This window comes from Pan paniscus, chromosome 12 (genome assembly GCF_029289425.2).
Source record: "Pan paniscus chromosome 12, NHGRI_mPanPan1-v2.0_pri, whole genome shotgun sequence".
NCBI lineage: Eukaryota > Metazoa > Chordata > Mammalia > Primates > Hominidae > Pan > Pan paniscus.
The window spans coordinates 89,509,572-89,528,373 of NC_073261.2; the positions used below are offsets into that span (position 1 = coordinate 89,509,572).

At 43.3% G+C, this 18,802-nt stretch overlaps 1 protein-coding gene across 2 annotated transcripts in view; it reads left to right on the plus strand.

Moving 5' to 3' along the window:
• Window positions 1–4,503: 4,503 nt before the first annotated feature.
• STRN (striatin) overlaps window positions 4,504–18,802 on the plus strand; it is a 122,629-nt gene continuing 108,330 nt past the window's right edge. Inside the window, exon 1 of one of the 2 annotated variants that reach the window (XM_063594629.1) lies at window positions 4,504–4,894. In XM_063594629.1, coding sequence (XP_063450699.1) covers window positions 4,661–4,894 — 234 coding nt within the window. In that variant the 5' untranslated portion in view covers window positions 4,504–4,660. The remainder of the gene's footprint in view (window positions 4,895–18,802) is intronic. The other variant, XM_034952935.3, reaches the window with a different exon arrangement.

Sequence of the window (18,802 nt, forward strand, 5' to 3'; positions counted from 1 at the left end):
AGTGATCAGACTGCCTCTGCCCCACTAAGTGCTGGGATTACAGGCCTGAGCCACTGCACCTGGCCTGACACATTTTTCAAAAGAGCAGGTGAATTGTCATTTTATAGATCTATAATCCTCATCCCACAAAGCATACACATATAAATTGAAAAACAGTAAACACTCGGCAGGGCACGGTGGCTCACGCCTGTAATCCCGGCACTTTGGGAGGCCGAGGCGGGCAGATCACGAGGACAGGAGATGGAGACCATCCTAGCCAACATGGTGAAACCCCGTCTCTACTAAAATACAAAAAATTAGCCGGGCGTGGTGGTGTGCGCCTGTAGTCCCAGCTACTGGGGAGGCTGAGGCAGGGGAATCGCTTGAACCTGGGAGGTGGAGATCGCAGTGAACCGAGATCGCACCACTGCACTCCGGCCTGGGTGACAGAGCGAGGCTCTGTCAAAAAAAAAAAAAAAAAAAAAAGCCAGGCGCGCAGTGGCTCACGTCTGTAATCCCAGCACTTTGGGAGGCTGAGGTGGGCGGATCATGAGGTCAAGAGATTGAGACCATCCTGGTCAACATGGTGAAACTCCGTCTCTACTAAAAATACGAAAAATTAGCTGGGCGTGGTAGCGTGTGCCTGTAGTCTCAGCTACTCGGGAGGCAGAGGCAGAAGAATCGCTTGAACCCGGGAGGTGGAGGTTGCAGTGAGCCGAGATCGCGCCACTGCACTCCAGCCTGGCAACAGAGCGAGACTCCATCTCAAAAAAAAAAAAAAAAAAAAAAAAATCAAACACTCCTATTATCTAAAGAACCTTTCAACATTTCACAATTTTCACTGTAAACTCATTATAGTGATATATAAAATCAATATTTTGACAATTGCTCTGTGTACTAGGAAAGGAATCCTTATTTTCTGTCATTTTGGCTTTATTAATTATAAAATGATCACAACACGTTGAGATCTGAGGCTTAATGATTGGGCATAGACGTTAGTTTTTTTTTGGGGGGGTTGTTTTTGTTTTCATGGTTTGTTTTTGTTTTTGTTTTTGGAGACGGAGTTTCGCTGTTGTTGCCCAGGCTGCAGTGCAGTGGCGCGATCTTGGCTCACTGCAACCTCCGCCTCCCGGTTTCAAGAGATTCACCTGCTTCAGCCTCTGGAGTAGCTGGGACTACAAGTGCACACCGCCATGCCTGGCTAATTTTTTTTGTATTTTTGGTAGAGATGGGGTTTTACCATGTTGGCCAGGCTGGTCTCGAATTCCTGACCTCGTGATTTGCCCACCTCGGCCTCCCGAAGTGCTGGGATTACAGGCGTGAGCCACCGCATCCGGCCCTGTTTTTGTTTTTTAAAGATTATTTTAACTCTACTAATTTAAAGTTTTGAATAGGGAATGAGAAAGGAGAGAACAATTATTGAGCCCCTAGAATTTACCAGGGACTGTTTCTTTTACATATATCGTTTCAGTTACTCTTGTGAACTGTATTGCAATAATAGCTATCACTATTCCGTAATATACCATATAGTAGGCACTATGAGAGGGGATTTACTTTTTTTCTTCCATTTAACTTCACAGCAACTTTATTAGGTGACTATTATTCCCATATTTAAAAATGAGAGAATTGAGCTGGGATTACAGGCGCAAGCTGCCACGCCCAGCTAATTTTTTTTTTTTGTATTTTAGTAGGGATGGGGTTTCTCAGTGTTGCCCAGACTGGTCTTGAACTCCTGAGCTCAGGCAGTCCACCCGCCTCGGTCTTCCAAAGTGCTAGGATTACAGGCATGAGCCACCGTGCCAGGACCAATAAGTGAAAATTATGGGATTCATAGTCCTATAGTTTTAAGGCAACTTAGGGCACCAGAACTCTAAGGGAAGGCCTTCTTTTTAAAACTTTTTTTTTTTTTGAATCAGAGTCTCACTGTATTGTCTAGGCTGGAGTGCAGTGTCATGATCTTGGCTCACTGCAACCTCCACCTCCCGGGTTCAAGCGATTATCGTACCTCAACCTCCCAAGTAGCTGGGACTACAGGCATGTGCCACCACGCCTGGCTAATTTTTGTATTCTTAGTAGAGACGGGTTTTGCCATGTTGGCCAGGCTGGTCTCCAACTGTTACCGGTGGAGGGTGTCCAGGTTGTTGAAATCTTGAACAAAGAATTGGGAAAAACGCACAAAGCAAGGAAAGAATGAAGCAACAAAAACAGAGATTTGTTGAAAATGAAAGTAGGCTCCGCAGTGCAGGGGCAGGCCCGAGCATAGGGGATCAAGAGTCCCGTTACAGAATTTTCTGGGGTTTGAATACCCTCTAGAGGTTTCCACTGGTTACTTGGTGTGCGCCCTATGTAAATGAAGAGGATGAAGTAAAGTTACAACGTCATTTAGTTGGTGTGCGCCCTATGTAAGTGGAGAGGACATTTCCTGTTATAGCTGAAGTATTTCCATTTGATTCAGTTCTAGGTAGTCAGCATGAATCTACTTTACGTTCCCTGCCTCCAGACCCTATTCTCCTGCCTCCTGCCCACAACTCCCAGGCTCCAGTGATCTACCCGCCTCGCCCTCCCAAAGTGCTGGGATTACAGGCGTGAGCCATGGCGCCTGGCCAAAATGTAAATGAGTCCTCGTAAAGCAAAAAAAGTATTGTGAGTAATAAAGTTGAACTACGAATTAAAATAGTTTTTGTATATGTGTGGTAGTCCAGATTATCTATACATTTAATTACATTTTGTGTCTGCTATGAATTGACTTAAAGGAATTGTCGGATATGTCGTCTCACTCAAGGCCTCATTGTTGACAAGTCTCAATTTTTTTGGAATTTAGTTCCTTGAGCTGTAAATGAGAAGACTGGGCTGTATCTCAAAGGACACTGACAGCCAAAATAAGTTATGGCACAGGGAATTTGGCCAGGCCTGGATCAATCTTTGATGATAATAAAGAATGAATTCATAAAGCAGAAACATTAATTAACCGAGAGAAGAGAGTTCTCCATCTTTATTTGCAACCAGAGCAGACACAATGTGTTTCCTGTCCTTTCTGCAAGTAGCCATGGGAAAGGGGGGGAGGGGAGAGAGGACAGGGACAGGATGTCTTTCCCTGACATGCCACTCAGCAGCCTAGATCTTTACATTTTTTCATGGCCATCAAGTCTGATAACCCACAAGTACGTCCTACAAAACGTAAGAATTTCAGATAACTTGTTAGGGTGACAAAATAAGTGCTTAATTTCATTTGCATTTGTTAAATTGTTTTCAGGGGGCTTCCTTTTTGCCACTGTTGTAGTGTGAATTTATAGTGACATATTGTCAGACTTCGGAGAAGGCAAATATTTACAGAGAGTAACTTAAAAGGAAAGGACTTTGGTGTACCTTTGGTAGGCGGATGCTGTTGCCAGTTGGCAGGTGAATCGTGAAAGAAACTGGGAACAGGACAAGTCAAAACGGAGAGGGGCCAGGATATCTAAGACCGCGCTAGGGAGCAGAAAGGGAACTTGCTTTTCCAAGGTGGTGTAGCTTTTAAATTAAGCCTTTGTGATATTTGATTATACGCCAATCTTTGATGACAGAAACGATGTCATTTATCTTAAGATTCCCAGCGCAAGAGAAAACCGATAATCAAAATATTTGTTCAATTAAGTAGAGTAAAAATCAGCGGGAATAAGATAGGAAAAATGAGACCGAAATAATAGAACATCTATTATTGGATGCTAAAACTTTTACAGGATTTACTGCAGGAGGACTGCAAAGGGAAAGAAACTTCAATGGAGCAGTTTTTCAGATGGGCTGTCAACAAACCACAATTTGGAAGCAGCAGCAGAAAGCTGCGGCGTTGTCTTAGAAAGGTGATCGGCGTTCCTTAGAAATGTAAACTGGTCAGGTAACAGGTTTGAGTCCCTCGAGTCAAAAGAGAAAGGCAGGAGCGACAGCGACCCGCAGATTGGCAGAATGGAGGAGCGTCTAGGGTGAGAGAAACTCCGAAGACGAAGCCGAAGCGAGAGCACGCAGGGCAGCTGGGGGGAGAAACCCCGTCCCGCGGCCGCACCGGGTAGCTCGCTTTGAGCCTGTTTCTTCACAGAACGGCCAGGAAGCCTTAAAAGATGTGCAGCTCGGGCTGGTATCTTGGCGTGATAACTTCCGTGTGTGTGTGTGTGTGTGTGTGTTTGAATGCAACAGGGGTGTGTGTGTGTGTGTGTTTGAATGCAACAGGGGTGTGTGTGTGTGTGTGTGTGTGTGTGTGTGTGTGTGTGTTTGAATGCAACAGGGAGCGCCGCCCGCGAACTTCCGCGTGCGAGGAAGACTGGAGAGCCGCCCGCCCGCGCCCAGCCGGCCCCAGAGGAAACCCGCGCTCCCCGCCCAGCCGGCCCCCTCCGCGGCGAGCCGGGGCGGGGCGGGCCCGAGGCCACGCCCAAGCTGAGGCACAGCCCTACAGGCCGCCCGGGCCGCGCTAGCCCGCGCCCCGCCCCGCGACTACATTTCCCGGCAAGCCCCGGGCCGCCAGCGCGCCGCAGTTGACCCATTTCCCGGCCCGTCACGGGCTCGGCCGGCCCCCGCGCCCAGGCGGCTGTTCCCTGCTGACTGGGGTGTGGGCGGGAGCGGCGGAGGGAGGAGGAGGAGGCGCTGCTTGCCGCCGCTGTTGCCTCCGCTGCTGGGCGCCGGGGCAGCTCCCCGGGTATCTGCGGCCGCCATGGACGAGCAGGCGGGTCCCGGCGTCTTCTTCAGCAACAACCACCCGGGCGCCGGCGGTGCCAAGGGGCTCGGGCCTCTGGCGGAGGCTGCCGCGGCCGGCGACGGGGCGGCTGCGGCGGGGGCGGCCCGAGCCCAGTACAGTCTCCCGGGGATCCTGCACTTCCTGCAGCACGAGTGGGCCCGCTTCGAGGTGGAGAGAGCCCAGTGGGAAGTGGAGCGGGCGGAGCTGCAGGTAAAGACCCTCCCGGCCTGGCCGTCTTCATCCCGCCTCTTTGCTCCCTTCCGCCCCGCCCCGGACCCTTCTCCCCCTCCCCCAGCCTTCTCGCGTCCCCTCCCCCTTTGCTGCCGCCCATCCCACCCGGAGCCCCGTCCCCTTCTTCTCTTCGCGTTTTGCCTTTCGCTGACCCCACCTCGACCCTGTTCTCACTCCCGCTCCTGGTGCGTTGTTTACCCTCCCCACGCCTGTTCGTCCGCCCCATCCCACTCTTAACTCCCAGACTCATTTCAACTCTCTGGCCATCCTGCATCTCAGGGCTGCCCTCTCGGTTTACTAATTGGGCTGGCAGTAGTTTTGAGAGACGCGGAGCAAATCGTCCGCTGCCCTGGTGTGCCCCATCCTAGGTCTAGAGACAGTCTCCGCAGAACGTGCCGGCTTTGGCCCCTCTCTTCAAGGAAGGTGATCAAGAAGACAACAGAAGTTCTGTCAGTGAGGCCTTGAGTCGAGGCGAGAAGTTGACGTTGGGCAAAAGTGTTATTCATACATCAGCTCCCTTTTTTGTATATGTAAATGTCTGTTCTCCACTTTCTTCCGACCCCCCGGCCCCCTCCCACGTTTCTTTTAAGTATTTCCAATTAATGCATTTTGAATGAAGGTCCTAGATGATCGCAGTCAGAGAGAATGGTTAAGAGGTGGTTCCTGTTCTCAGAATCTGAAACTTCCCAAGGGTTAATTTTATGTTCAGTGTTTTGGGAGATTTTCTGGTGCTTTAAAAGGAACTAAAGGGACTTTGAAGTTAGTTACATTGCCTTGCATAATCTGCAAGATAAAGTATATCCAGGGAGGAGATAACTGTGGGCTCTGAAAAGAATGAAAGTGAGGCTGATACTTTACAGGCCATTCAGAATTGGTGAATAGGTTTTCAGTGGTTGTTCTTAAAACTTCCAGGGCATACACACCAATTTCAAAAGGAACTTAAAGAACTATGAATAGTTGTGCCTTTCTGTTTTACGGGCTAAGCCTGTATACTTATGAAATTTGAGTATAGTTTTAGTTGGCAAAACACTTGAGTTTAAAATGCTACCCAGTGTGTCACTTTTTTTGGTAACATGTATTTGGCGCTTAAGAAAAAAAAGAAGAGGAGAAATCTGTTAAATAGAATCATGTGCTGGAACAGGCTCTGGTGTAGTGGAAGTGGCTGTGGAAAGAGCGAACACACAGGGCTATAGTAGACAAGGTTATAGTAAGGGCTGTGTTTGTTGCTAGCTCTGTGACCTTGAGGAAATCCTTTAACCTCTCTGGGTTTCAGTTTTATCATGTATTTATTCAGCACCTGTGTATTGAGTGCCAGCTGTGTGTCTAGGCCCTGTGATGAAAGAAAACCGACCAAGCTTCTGCCCTCATGGAGTTTATGTTTTAGTGGAGAGGCAAACAGTCCAGCAAATGCGCCTATAGAATATAATGGCTTATAGTGGCAACTGCTGTGAGGAAGAAATAAGTCAGAGTTCAGGAATAGCGTGTGATAGGGGCAGCTATTTTAGATAGGGTAGTCAGGGTAGGCCTCTGAGAGATGACAAATGAGCAGTTGAATGAAGTTAGGGAGTGACCAATAGTTTCTATGATTTCCTTGTAAGTCTGTAGTTATATGTTTATATTATTTGGCAACTTTTTCATCCCTATTGTTATATTGCTGTAGTATTTAGTCGATCTAGTCTATCTGATATTTGCAAGTCTTCTTTGACCTTGTCTATATAGTTTCCAACAAATTTGAATACTTACAGATTGATCTTTATTAGCAGTGCATTCTATAAACGGTGTGGATTTCAGGATTCAAGGAAATGTTAAAGGCAAAGTTTAACTTTAATGTTGTGCAGTTGTGGGGAATGATTTTTGTATTAGTTACTTAAAATTTAATTTCTTTTCCAGTTTTGGGAATGTAGATAAGTCACACTAATTTGGTTAAAAAACAAAACAAAACACACCCCAGAAAACAATGCTTAGCTTTCTACCTGTAGAAGTTGGGGAATTCCAACCCATCCTTTCCCCCACCCCCCGTTCACTCCCTCTCCTCGTTTAAACTTTTCAATTTACTGGTAACTGTAGTTGATCTTCAGTTTTTATGCACACATCTCCAAGCACCCCTTCCTGGGTTGTTTGTGGCAAATGTTTATTAACTTCAGGTCGCTTTCCCATGGGTGCTTATCATATTAAAGAGACTACTTTTTTTTTTTTCCTTTTATTGGAGAGAGGGCCTCGCTCTGTTGCCCAGGCCAATGTGCAGTGGTGCAGTCTTGGCTCACTGCAACCTCCGCCTCCCAGGTTTAAGCAATCCTTCTGCCTCAGCCTCCCAAGTTTCAGCAATCCTTCTGCCTCAGTCTCCCAAGTAGCTGGGATTACAGGCATGCACCACCACGCCTGGCTAATTTTTGTATTTTTGGTAGAGACGGGGTTTCACAATGTTGGCCAGGTTGGGCTTGAACTACTGACCTCAGTGATCTGCCCGCCTCAGCCTCCCAAAGTGCTGGTGTTACAGGCGTGAGCCACAGTGCCCGGCCAAGGACACTACTTTTTTGACAGTATTTTCTGTTTTGTCTTCCAATTAAAGTTTCCACAGAGAAACTTTAAAAAGGTGTCATTTTCCTAACAGAATGAATATATTTTGGGGGGAAGAGTTTGCAGTAATCTCTGGTCTTTGTCCCCCCTTATTAGTGTAATTGGAAAAAACATCATTTCTTTACATTACCATCGTTACATTTCAATCTTCTTTATTTTTCTTTTGCTACTGGAATTTTCTTAGAAACACAATAGGAAGTAAAATAGTTGAATGCATTGTGATGAAATACGGCTCAGTTGGTGTCCTCCTTTTAATTTTTAAATCTCTTCCTAAGCCATTAACACCAGAGTCAACACAAATACCTTCAAGATTAAGTCAAATTTGCCTCTTCAAGAACCTGTCAGTCCTGCTCTTTCAGGTTGCCAGGGAAGAGTTGTGAAAGGCAATCCAAGCTCTCATCTGCCTAGCCTGCCTTTACTGCTTCCTCCCTCCTTCAGATCTTGGGAGTAAGGAAACAGCCACGTTATAGCAAAAACCTATTTATTTGTCACTTATTTCACTCTTGCCCATCTTATTTGATAAATTCTCTTTTTATTTTTGGTAATGCTCCCCTCCTCACATCCAGTTGAGATTAGGCAGTAGTTCATGGGGGGGAAAAAAGAATGATTAAGATTATTAGTGAGCTTTACATTTGTGAAAGGAATTGGAGAAGGAATACTAATAATATTTGAGAAAAATTTCTGTATGTGAGGCGTTGTGCTAGATGACCTCAAAGAAACCTGCAGTCTAGTTATTAGTATGATATAACTTGTAGAAGAATCAGAGTGTTTATCATTTGGGGAGAAGGCTAGTTTCTTTAGAATAGTGAAGGAGAGGCCGGGCGCGGTGGCTCACACCTGTAATCCCCAGCACTTTGGGAGGCCGAGGCAGGCGGATCGTGAGGTCAAGATATCGAGACCGTCCTGGCCAACATGGTGAAACCTTGTCTCTGCTAAAAATACAAAAATTAGCTGAGCATGGTGGTGTGTGCTGGAGGCTGAGGCAGGAGAATCGCTTGAACCTGGGAGGCGGAGGTTGCAGTGAGCTGAGATCGTGCCACTGCACTCCAGCCTGGCGACAGAGTGAGACTCCATCTTAAGAAAAAAAAAAGAATAGTGAAGGAGAGAAGAGCCAGCAGTGAATGGGGAGAATAGCAGGAGGAAAGGACTTTATGAGGTCATGAGAACCTAAGGCTCAGTATTTGAAAATTACTGACTTATGAGAAAGCAGGCATGTAAATAAAAAATAAAAAATGTTGGCCCTAGATTTTGATATGTGTGTGGTGTGTGGTGTAGGAGAGGCCCTGATATTTACCTGTAAGTGTTAGAGTTGTATGAAAAAGGTGGCAAGATTGAGTAGCTTAGGGCATGTGGTGTGGAGGCTGTATGCTAGAGTTTTGGCATTAATAATTTGTATTTTCTGGGTTTTGGCATTAATAATTTGTATTTTCACTCCCCGAATATTTTTCAAGCATCTACTTCATGCCAGGCCTTGTTCTAGATACCGGAGATACAACAGCAAAAATACAGATCTTGCCCTTATGAAGCTTAAATTGTTGAGACAGACAGACAGTGATAAATAAATACATAGAATGTTGGGAAGGAAAATAAGAGGATTTGAGAGGGTGGAATGGGGAAGAAAGGATTCACTGATAAGATGCCATTCGAGCTAAGACCTGAAAAGGTGATCTCTAAGGTGAGGAAAGAGCTTTCTACACAGAAGGAACAGCTGGGGGAAGGGAGCACGCTTGGAATATTTAAGGAATATCAAGGAGGGAAAAGTGGCTAGAGTAGAGGAAGAGAATGGAAGAAGTCATGTCAAACAGGTACTAATGGAAGAAGTCATGTCAGACAGGGTCTTGCCCATTGTAAGGACTTTGGCCTTATACCTCAGCAAGCTGAGCAGCCGTCGGAATGTTTTAAGCAAAAGAGTGACACCATCTTTAAAAGGGACCCCTTGTAAGGATTCAGAACAGACTTGGAGGGAAAACAAGTAGAAGCAGCAGGGGGACTAGTTAGGAGGCTACTTTAATAAATCCAGGCAGAAGATGAACTAAGGTGGTAGTGATAAGATATGTGAATATGTATTTTGATACATATTCAAAATACAGGATTCTGAATACATTTTTGAAGGTAGATCCAACAAGATGTGCTAAAGGATAGAATGTGGGGTTTGAGAAAAAGGGGAGTCAAAGATGACTTAACAGTATTTAGAGGGCCAGGCGCAGTGGCTCAAAACCTGTAATCCTGTAATCCCAGTACTTTTGGGATTGAGGCTGAGGCAGGAGGATCACTTGAGTCTAGGAGTTCAAGACTAGCCTGGGCAACATGGCAAAACCCCATCTCCAGAAAAAAAATTTTTTTTAATTAGCCGGGTGTGATGGTGTTCACCTGTAGTCCCAGCTACTTGGGAGGCTGAGGTGGGAGGATTGCTTGGGCCTGGGAGGTTGAAGCTGCAGTGAGTCATGATCACTCCACTGCACTCCAGCCTGGGCGACAGAAGGAGACCCTGTCTCAGAAAAAAAAAAAAAAAAAAAGTGCAGCCTGGGCAACATGGTGAAGCCCCATCTCTACAAAAAATTCACAAAGTTAGCTGGGTGCGTTGGCATGCGTCTGTGGTCCCAGCTACTCGTGAGGCTGAGATGGGAGGATTGCTTGAGCCCTGGAGATCAAGGCTGCACTGCATTATGATCATGCGTCTGCACTCTAGCCTGGGTGCCAGAGTGAGGCCCTGTCTCAGAACAAATCAATCAAACAAACAAACAAAAATATATGAATATAGAGAGAATGAGCAGCCTCATAGGACAGCTGAGAAGATTTACTGAGCTTTTTAATGGAAAACATAAATACTTAAAATGAGTTTGTCTTTATTATTGTGACTATTATTTATAATTATCACAAAAGGCAATACGGCAGAGACCTGGGTTTAAAATTCTTGCTTTAAAACTTACTATTGTATTTTACACCTAAAATACATATTTGCCGTAATTCTGATCTCTCAGAGCCTTAGTTTTCTCATGTGTAAGTTAAGGATAATAAATTACCTTGTGAGAATTAAATTAAGATAATTTAAAGTACTTAGCAGAGGCATGGTACATAACATAAAGTAAGTGCTTAATAAATGGTTGCAGATGCGTGATGCTAAACTTTTGCTCTCGGTTATCTCCTCATCCCCAGAGAAAAGCATAATCTTCGGTCATGAACTTTTCTGAGGCTAGAGCATACAAGTGCCATCCTGAGGCCATGCAGTGTAATATTCTGGGTCTGACCCAGGCACTAAGAGATATTTAATGGGAGTGAATGGTTGCCTTCAGTGTCAGCCTCAGAACATTGAGGATATACTTCAAGTGTATTTGCTTTCCTTTTAATAACTCACTAGGTATCTGTTACCTTGAAATTCATATAAACTTTTCTGAATGTGTTTATCTTAACTTTGCATTACATCATGGGTAACAAGTTGTGTAAATTTACTAACCACATTATGAAATGAATCCTACATTTTATTTGGCTCTTTAAACCACTTCCTTTACATGTGGAGCAGGTGAACTCCATTGTGATATGGTATAATTTTGTCAGCAGGTTCATTTTTCATTCTACTCATATTCTTGACAATTTCATAATCTTTATATTTTAGAAAGGTTATAGAGGCTTTAATCTTTTAAAACGTATCCTATTATTTGTCTCTTCAGTTCAGTGTTTCTCAACCTTAGCTATAATCTTAGAATAATCAGAGGGAATGAATACTAATTCCCTGGACTCTACCCCAGATCAATTAAATCAGAATCTTAGGAATGAGGACCCCTAGCATTAGTATTTTTTGAGCTCCCTAGTATACAGCAAGGATTGAGAACCACTGCTTTAGTTGTTTTTTTCTGTTTTTACATTATCTATAAAAGTTTGGTGATTTCAACACTTTCATTAGTATTCCCTATATGGATGGCTTTTTATAGAATTTGGGATATAATTTCTTTTTCCATTGTTCTTTCTGATGATAGCATTTTATTTTTAGGCAGTAGAATATTATAATTTGAATCACCTCCTTCTGACTGAGATGTAATGACAGAGTAATCTTTGAGCTGGAATGAACTTTGGAAATAATCAGCTCAGTTAGGTAAAGTGAGGTTCAGAGAGAGGCTGAATGACCAAGAATGAAATAGGTTTTGTACAAGCTGCCACTTACATCTCCAGATATCTTTACAGTTTTATTTTTTCATATATTTGTCTAGGGGCCAGGCTAATCATCTGTATCATTCCAATTTGAGTATATGTACTGCTACAGCCAGCACTCTTTACAGTTTTCTTTAAAGCCCTTTCAGATACACTGTACCATTTAAACTGTACAACCTTCTGAGGTAAGCAGAGCCACACTGATGCTTATTTTTTTTTTTTTTTAGATAACAGACATAAAGATTTTACTGTGTTTTACTGCTTTCTAGCTTATTTTATTGGTTGCATTTAAGATTTTCTCTGTCTTTGGTGTTATGTAGTTTCATTATGATGTGTCACAGTATAGATTTCTTTTTCTTTTTTTGAGATGGAGTCTAGCTGTGTCGCCCAGGCTGGAGTGCAGTGGCACAATCTCGGCTCACTGCAAGCTCCGCCTCCTGGGTTCAAGCGATTCTCCTGCCTCAGCCTCCCGAGTAGCTGGGACTACAGACGCCCGCCACCATGCCCGGCTAATTTTTTGTATTTTTAGTAGAGATGGGGTTTCACTGTGTCAGCTAGGATGGTCTCGATCTGACCTCGTGATCCACCCGCCTCAGCCTCCCAAGTGTTGGGATTACAGGCGTGAACTACCACACCCAGCCTATATTTCTTTTTATTTTGTTTGGGACTTCATTAGACTCCTTGAATTTGTGGATTGGCTTCTGATTAGTTCTGCAGATTTCTCAGTTGCTATCTTGTTAGGTTTGTCCTCGATTGCATTTTCCTTTCTTCTCCTTTTTGGTTTTTGATTACATGATCTTAGGGCTTCTCCATTATCTGCTCTGTATTTTCCATCTTTTTATCTCTCCATGCTTTATTCTCGATAATTTATTCTGACTTATTTTCCAGTCTGTGAATGACTTACCTTCCAGTCCATTAATTTTCTCTTCAGTTGAGTCTGATTTGTTAAAACCATCCACTGAATTTTTAGTTTTGGTTATTGTTGAAGTTCATTTTAGTTTCTTTTCAAATCTGCTCGGTCATTTCTTAAAAAAATATTGTTCTGTTCTCTGCAGGTATTTTCAGTGTCATCTTTAATTCTTTAAACATAGTAAGTAGTTATTTTTTAGTTAGTGTCTTTGCGTTTCCTTTATCTGAGGTCTTAGAGGTGCCTTTGTGTGGTCTGTTGTCTCTGCTGGTTCTTGCTCATGACGACGTGTTCCCTTGTATCCTTAGTTTATCTTTGTGTGCCGCCTGCTGTCCTTGAAAAACTGTGAGACTAGACAGGCACAGTGGCTCATGCCTGTAATACCAGCACTTTGGGAGGCTGAGGCGGTCGGATCACCTGAGGTCCGGAGTTCAAGACCAGCTTGGCCAACATGGTGAAACCCCGTCTCTACTAAAAATATAAAAATTAGCCAGGTGTGTTGGCACATGCTTGTAATCCTAGTTTCTCAGGAGGCTGAGGCAGGAGAATCACTTGAACCCAGGAGGCGGAGCTTGCAGTGAGCCGAGATCGCGCCACTGTACTCCAGCCTGCGCAACAGAGAGAGACTGTCTCAAAAAAAAAAAAAAAAAAATTAGCTGGGCGTCGTGATGGGCGCCTGTAATCCCAGCTACTCAGGGGGCTGAGGCAGGAGAATCACCTGAACCTGGGAGGCAGAGGTTGCAGTGAGCCGAGATTGCACCACTGCAATCCAGCCTGGGCAACAGAGACTCCATCTCAAAAAAAAAAAAAAAAAAAAAAAGACAAAAAGAAGAACTATGAGACTAATCCGAGCTCTCAAATAAAGGTATCTTCTTCAGAAAGGTTTTTTTTGTTTGTTTGTTTTTTACATTTCCTTCTGGTAGATGTCTAGAGTTATTACCAGTCTGGGACCACTTTATTTTTTATTTTTATTTTTTTGAGATGGTCTTACTGTCACCCAGGCTGGAGTGCAGTGGTGTGATCTTGGCTTACTGCAACCTCTGCCTTCCAGGTTCAAGTGATTCTTGTGCCTCAGCCTCCAGAGTGGCTGGGACTATAGGTGTGCACCACCACGCCTGGCTCATTTTTGTATTTTTAGTAGAGATGAGGTTTTGCCATGTTGGCCAGGCTTCTCTTGAACCCCTGGCCTCAAGTGATCTGCCCGCCTCTGCCTCCCAAAATGCTGGATTTACAGACGTGAGCCACTGCCCGGCCCAGAATCACTTTAAAGTAAATGCATTACTTAAGATGTTTGGGCCACCCAGCTGATGTGAATTTTGGTTGTGAATACGTTTGAGGGCCAATATACTTCTGTTTTATCTTTGCTTTGAAGACATAAGCCCTTTAGGGACCTAGCTAAATGTGAGGTATATCACCTATTAGACTGTCCACTCTGGAGGGGTGGGGTGTTTGATTTTTCTCCTTGAGTCCTGCAAGGCTGTTTGTTCTGGTTGGTCAATATCCTAAGGGCAAAAATGGCTTTTTGTTCCCTTACCTCACTGGGTTCCCATTTTCCCTTTTATTTTGGCCAGATAATTCCTTGCTATTTTTGTGTTGCTTTTAAGAAAATTGTGAAAATATTTTGTCCAGAATTTTTGGCTGCGTTCAGTAGAAGAATTGTTGTGGGGCACCATAACTGGAAACTGAATTCTCTTATTTTACTTTCAAAATCTGACAAATAAGAATGGCCCTACTAATTTTTGGGGGAGAAATAATGTTGACAGCACTTCTTTATCAAAAGGTGTGCCTATTTAGTCCTGAACTTTATTTCAAATCTACTTTTCTTTGAATGGTAAAGGGCGACCTACAGTTTTTCTCCAAAATCTTGATAACTGAAGCAGAGTTTAAAACAAACAAAACCCTTTGCTATGCAGTCAATGAAAGGTGTTTGAAAGTTCAGATAATCTGGATAGAGTCCCCTTTGCCAGCCTGCTATCTCCTTGATGTCAGCTATACTTTTGATTTGCTAATGTGTGTAGCATCCAGGTTTCAATTCTGGGCCATTAGAAATAAAATTGTCCTTGGATCTCTGGCGTTTCTTGCCTCGGTGGCCAATCTGACAAAACAATCTGTTGACCATCATAATTGGACAGTGGAAAGTATGGGCCTCAGAGTCAGACATCTCTATCACTTTCAGTTTACAATTTTTCTAGGCCTCATTTTTGTAAATGTGGGTGATAATATCCCTACTAAGCAGGATCGCTGTAAGGTTTAAAAAAGATAAAGTATGCAAAATATGTGATATATGATGGGTGTCCAGTAAGTGGTTTGCTTTTTTGTTGGTTGAGATTTCTATGGACAGAAGGCATTAGATTTATTATTTATATAAGTCCTATTGTAGAAGCCAAGAACCAGTTTCAGTGATCCGTTTATCATAGTACCTACTTACATTCTCTTTGTCCTGTAAGTACAGGTTGAGCATCCCTAATCCAAAAACCCCAAATTCAAAATGCTTCAAAATCTAAATCTTTTTGAGTGCTGACATGATGTCACAAGTGGAAAAATCCATACCTGACCTCATGTGGCAGGTTGCAGTGAAAAAGCAGGTGCTTTTTCAACAGAGTTTATTTAGTATCCCACAGGGAAAAGTAAAATTACCTTTAAACTGTGTGTATAGGGTATATATGAAACATAAATGAATTTTGTATTTAGACTTGGGTCTCATCCCCAAGATATCTCATTAGGTATATGCAAATATTCCAAAATCTGAAATCTAAAACACTTCTGGTGCCGAGCATTTCATATAAGCGGTATTCAATCTGTAGTGGTTTGAGGACAGTGAGTTGTGTGTTGGAGGTAGGGGACAGGCTAGAGATGGCAGAAGTAAGTGGTGATAGCTTGTAGATATTAAGGACTGGACGTAGTAATCGAGGCAGATTTGGAGTTCAGAAAGGACGCTTGAGGCAAGAGAGAAATTGAGGAAGGGGTTAGAAGGGGAGAAGAGACAGAAGAAGGGAGGAGAGGGGTGGAAAGAGCAGAGGCAGAGGAGAAACTGCACACATTAACCTGTTCTTAACTCTACAAAGATGTCTTATCTGTATTTTTCATTTTGGCACTTATAATTGTAGAATTCTAGGGCTGACAGGGATACACACGCATGCATATGCACATATGCACACATGTGCACTGCCCTCCTCCCTCTCGATTTTCTTTCTTCATTAGACTAAGAATATTTTACCTCAGAGGGACCTTAGAATTTAAGTAATCTCATCCCCCGTTTCATCAATTAGGGCTAGAGAAAGGAAGTGACTTTTCTCAGGTCACTGTGTGAATTGGTTTAGTCTTAGTTTAGAACCCAGGAGTCCTAGTACCCAGGCCAGGGTGTTGCTCTCTATACCATATCCTCTCCTTTTTTTGGTCCCTCACTCTGTGTAGCTGCTTCTGACCTGAAGGAGCCAAGTGAATTTTAATATTTAGATGATTAAGTATGGTTTGAATAGCTGTCATAATTTAAATTCTTATCACTGATTTTTTGAAGTTTTTCTTCAAGTAGAATAATTTAGTGAAACGGTATAGTAAGAGGTTCAGGAAAGTCTTTAACAATTTGTGTTTCTCAGAAGTGTTTAACAGTGTAGTTCTTGGACTGGGCATGGTGGCTTATGCCTTTAATCCTAGCACTTTGGGAAGCTGAGGCTGGCGGACTGCCTGAAGTCAGGAGTTTGAGACCACCCCAGCTAACATGGTGAAACCCCGTTTCTACTAAAAATACAAAAAATTAGCTGGACGTTGTGGCACATGCCTGCAATCCCAGTTATTTGGGAGGTTGAGGCAGGGAGAATCGCTTGAACCCAGGAGGCAGAGGTTGCAGTGAGCCGAGATCACGCCATTTCACTCCACTCCAGCTTGGGCAACAAGAGTGAAACTCCGTCTAAAAAAAAAAAAAAGTGGTTCTCTCATTTCCTTAAATAATTTTATTTTTTTGTAGGGAATACTGAAATAAAATCCTTATTTCATCTTAAAAAAATCTGCAAATTTGGAGCTCTTTTTTTTTTTTTTTCCCCCCTGTTTGAGACAGGGTCTTACTCTGTCGCCCAGGCTGGAGTGCAATGGTGCAGTCTTGACTCACTGCAACCTCTGCCTACTGGGTTCAAGCAATTCTCCTGCCTCAGCCTCCCAAGTAGTTGGGATTACAGGCACCCATCACCACACCTAATTAATTTTTTGTATTTTTAGTAGAGACAGGGTTTTGCCATGTTGGCCAGGCTGGTCTTGAACTCCTGGCCTCAAGTGATCCATCTGCCTCAGCCTCCCACAGTGCTGGGATTACAGGTGTGAGCCACCACGCCTGGCCAAATTTGGAGCTTTTTTAGCTTGCTCTGAGGGTAGCTTAACTAAGTTCTGTGTATATATTTTAATATAGTTTGTTTATTGATCACATATCAAATATTGTGATCTTTGATATAGCAAAGATCAAGCACTTTGATTTGATTTTTAGGTTATTTTTAATTTTTATGTTATTTGGTTAACCTAAAAATTTGATTTTTAGTTTATTTTTAATTTTCATTTTAAAGAGACTGGGTCTGTCTTCTATTCTGCCCAGGCTGGAGTGCAGTGACTATTCATAGGCATAATCATAGTTCACTGCAGCCTCACACTCCTGGGCTCAGTTGATCCTCCTGCATCAGCCTCCAGAGTAGCTGGGATTACAGTCTTGACCCACTATATCTGATTATTAGTCTATTTTTAGGCTGTTTTACATACACTATGTTAGAACAGAATAATATGTTAACTGTGTATTTGCTCTTATGCAGAAAGTTATTTGACAAAATAAGATCACTTTCTTGGTGGACTTAATGCTGTTTTTTCTTAAAAGTAAAGTACCTTGGCCAGGCACGGTGGCTAACGCCTGTAATCCCAGCACTTTGGGAGGCCGAGGTGGGTGGATCATGAGGTCAGGAGATCGAGACCATCCTGGCTAACATGGTGAAACCCCGTCTCTACTAAAAACACAAAAAATTAGCCTGGTGTGGTGGCGGGTGCCTGTAGTCCCAGCTACTTCGGAAGCTGAGGCAGGAGAATGGTATGAACCCGGGAGGCGGAGCTTGCAGTGAGCTGAGATTGTGCCACTGCACTCCAGCCTGAGTGACAGAGCAAGACAGCATTTCCAAAAAAAAAAAAAGGACCTTATCTGTATAAGATAATGGAATATTAGAGTATTAGAAAACATTGATATGGAAGAAGGAAAATTTGTTACAGAATTGACTGGAAGCAGTATGGCAGAAGACAAAAGCAGTAGGTATTTTGTTTTGTAGATGAGATGGAGAGAAAAATAAGGGAGTAGGAGCCCTGGAATTAAGGTGAGCTGGGGAAGTATTGAATAAGGTTGGGTGAAATAGGTATTTTGGGTGTGGCAAATATGCATCACTCACCAGAAAGATTCAAGGAAAGGGCCGGGGGAATGTTTCATTACTGAACACACAGGTTTCATTAGCATTCATTTGAATGTGAGAGAAATCAGATCCAATACTGGTATATCTAGTTAGGAGAAATAAACACCATGTCAAATTCCACAACGGTGATGCCAGTTTCACCTGATGGAAAATTACAGCCCATTCTGGGATTTGTTCCTTTTTTGTTTATACTTCCTAAATGAGAAGGTTAACCATTGAGCAAAAGAGCTTAAATTATAGGCACAACCAAAACCTGCTCCCTGAGGAATGTGGATTGGTGTAAAGCTGAAAGGAGGGAACAGGGAGGAGCCTGTGATCTGGGTCAGTGCACTTGCTGAACTTGAAAAGTAGAGTCAGCCAGGGGAGAAGGTATCCATGGCCCTAGTAATTCAACCCAGTGCTTTATCTGTTGTTTCTTCTTTCTGTTCTTTATCTGCCAACATTAATAATAGTTTCATTTATTGAGCATTTTCTGTGTGCCAGGTACAATGCTAAGTGCTTTATATCTACAGTCTATTTTAATCCTTGTAAAACTGTATGTGGTAGATATTAATCATTCCCAAATGCATAGGTGAGAAATTTGGGAAGAAAGGTTAAATAATTTGCTGTAGAAAAAGGCTGAGTGATGGGTCTGGGCATGGTAAGTAGAAGCAAATATTTTGACTTTTTTTTTTTTTTCTCTCGTGCTTCAGGGTCACTGTGCAGGGCTGAAATGTTTTCCTCTCCCTTGTTTGCCTAGTGAATTTCTAATCATCTTTCAAGATTCCATTAATTCTGGGAAACCTGTCTGACTTCCAGGCACAAGGAAGCTTCGTGCTTCCCTAACAG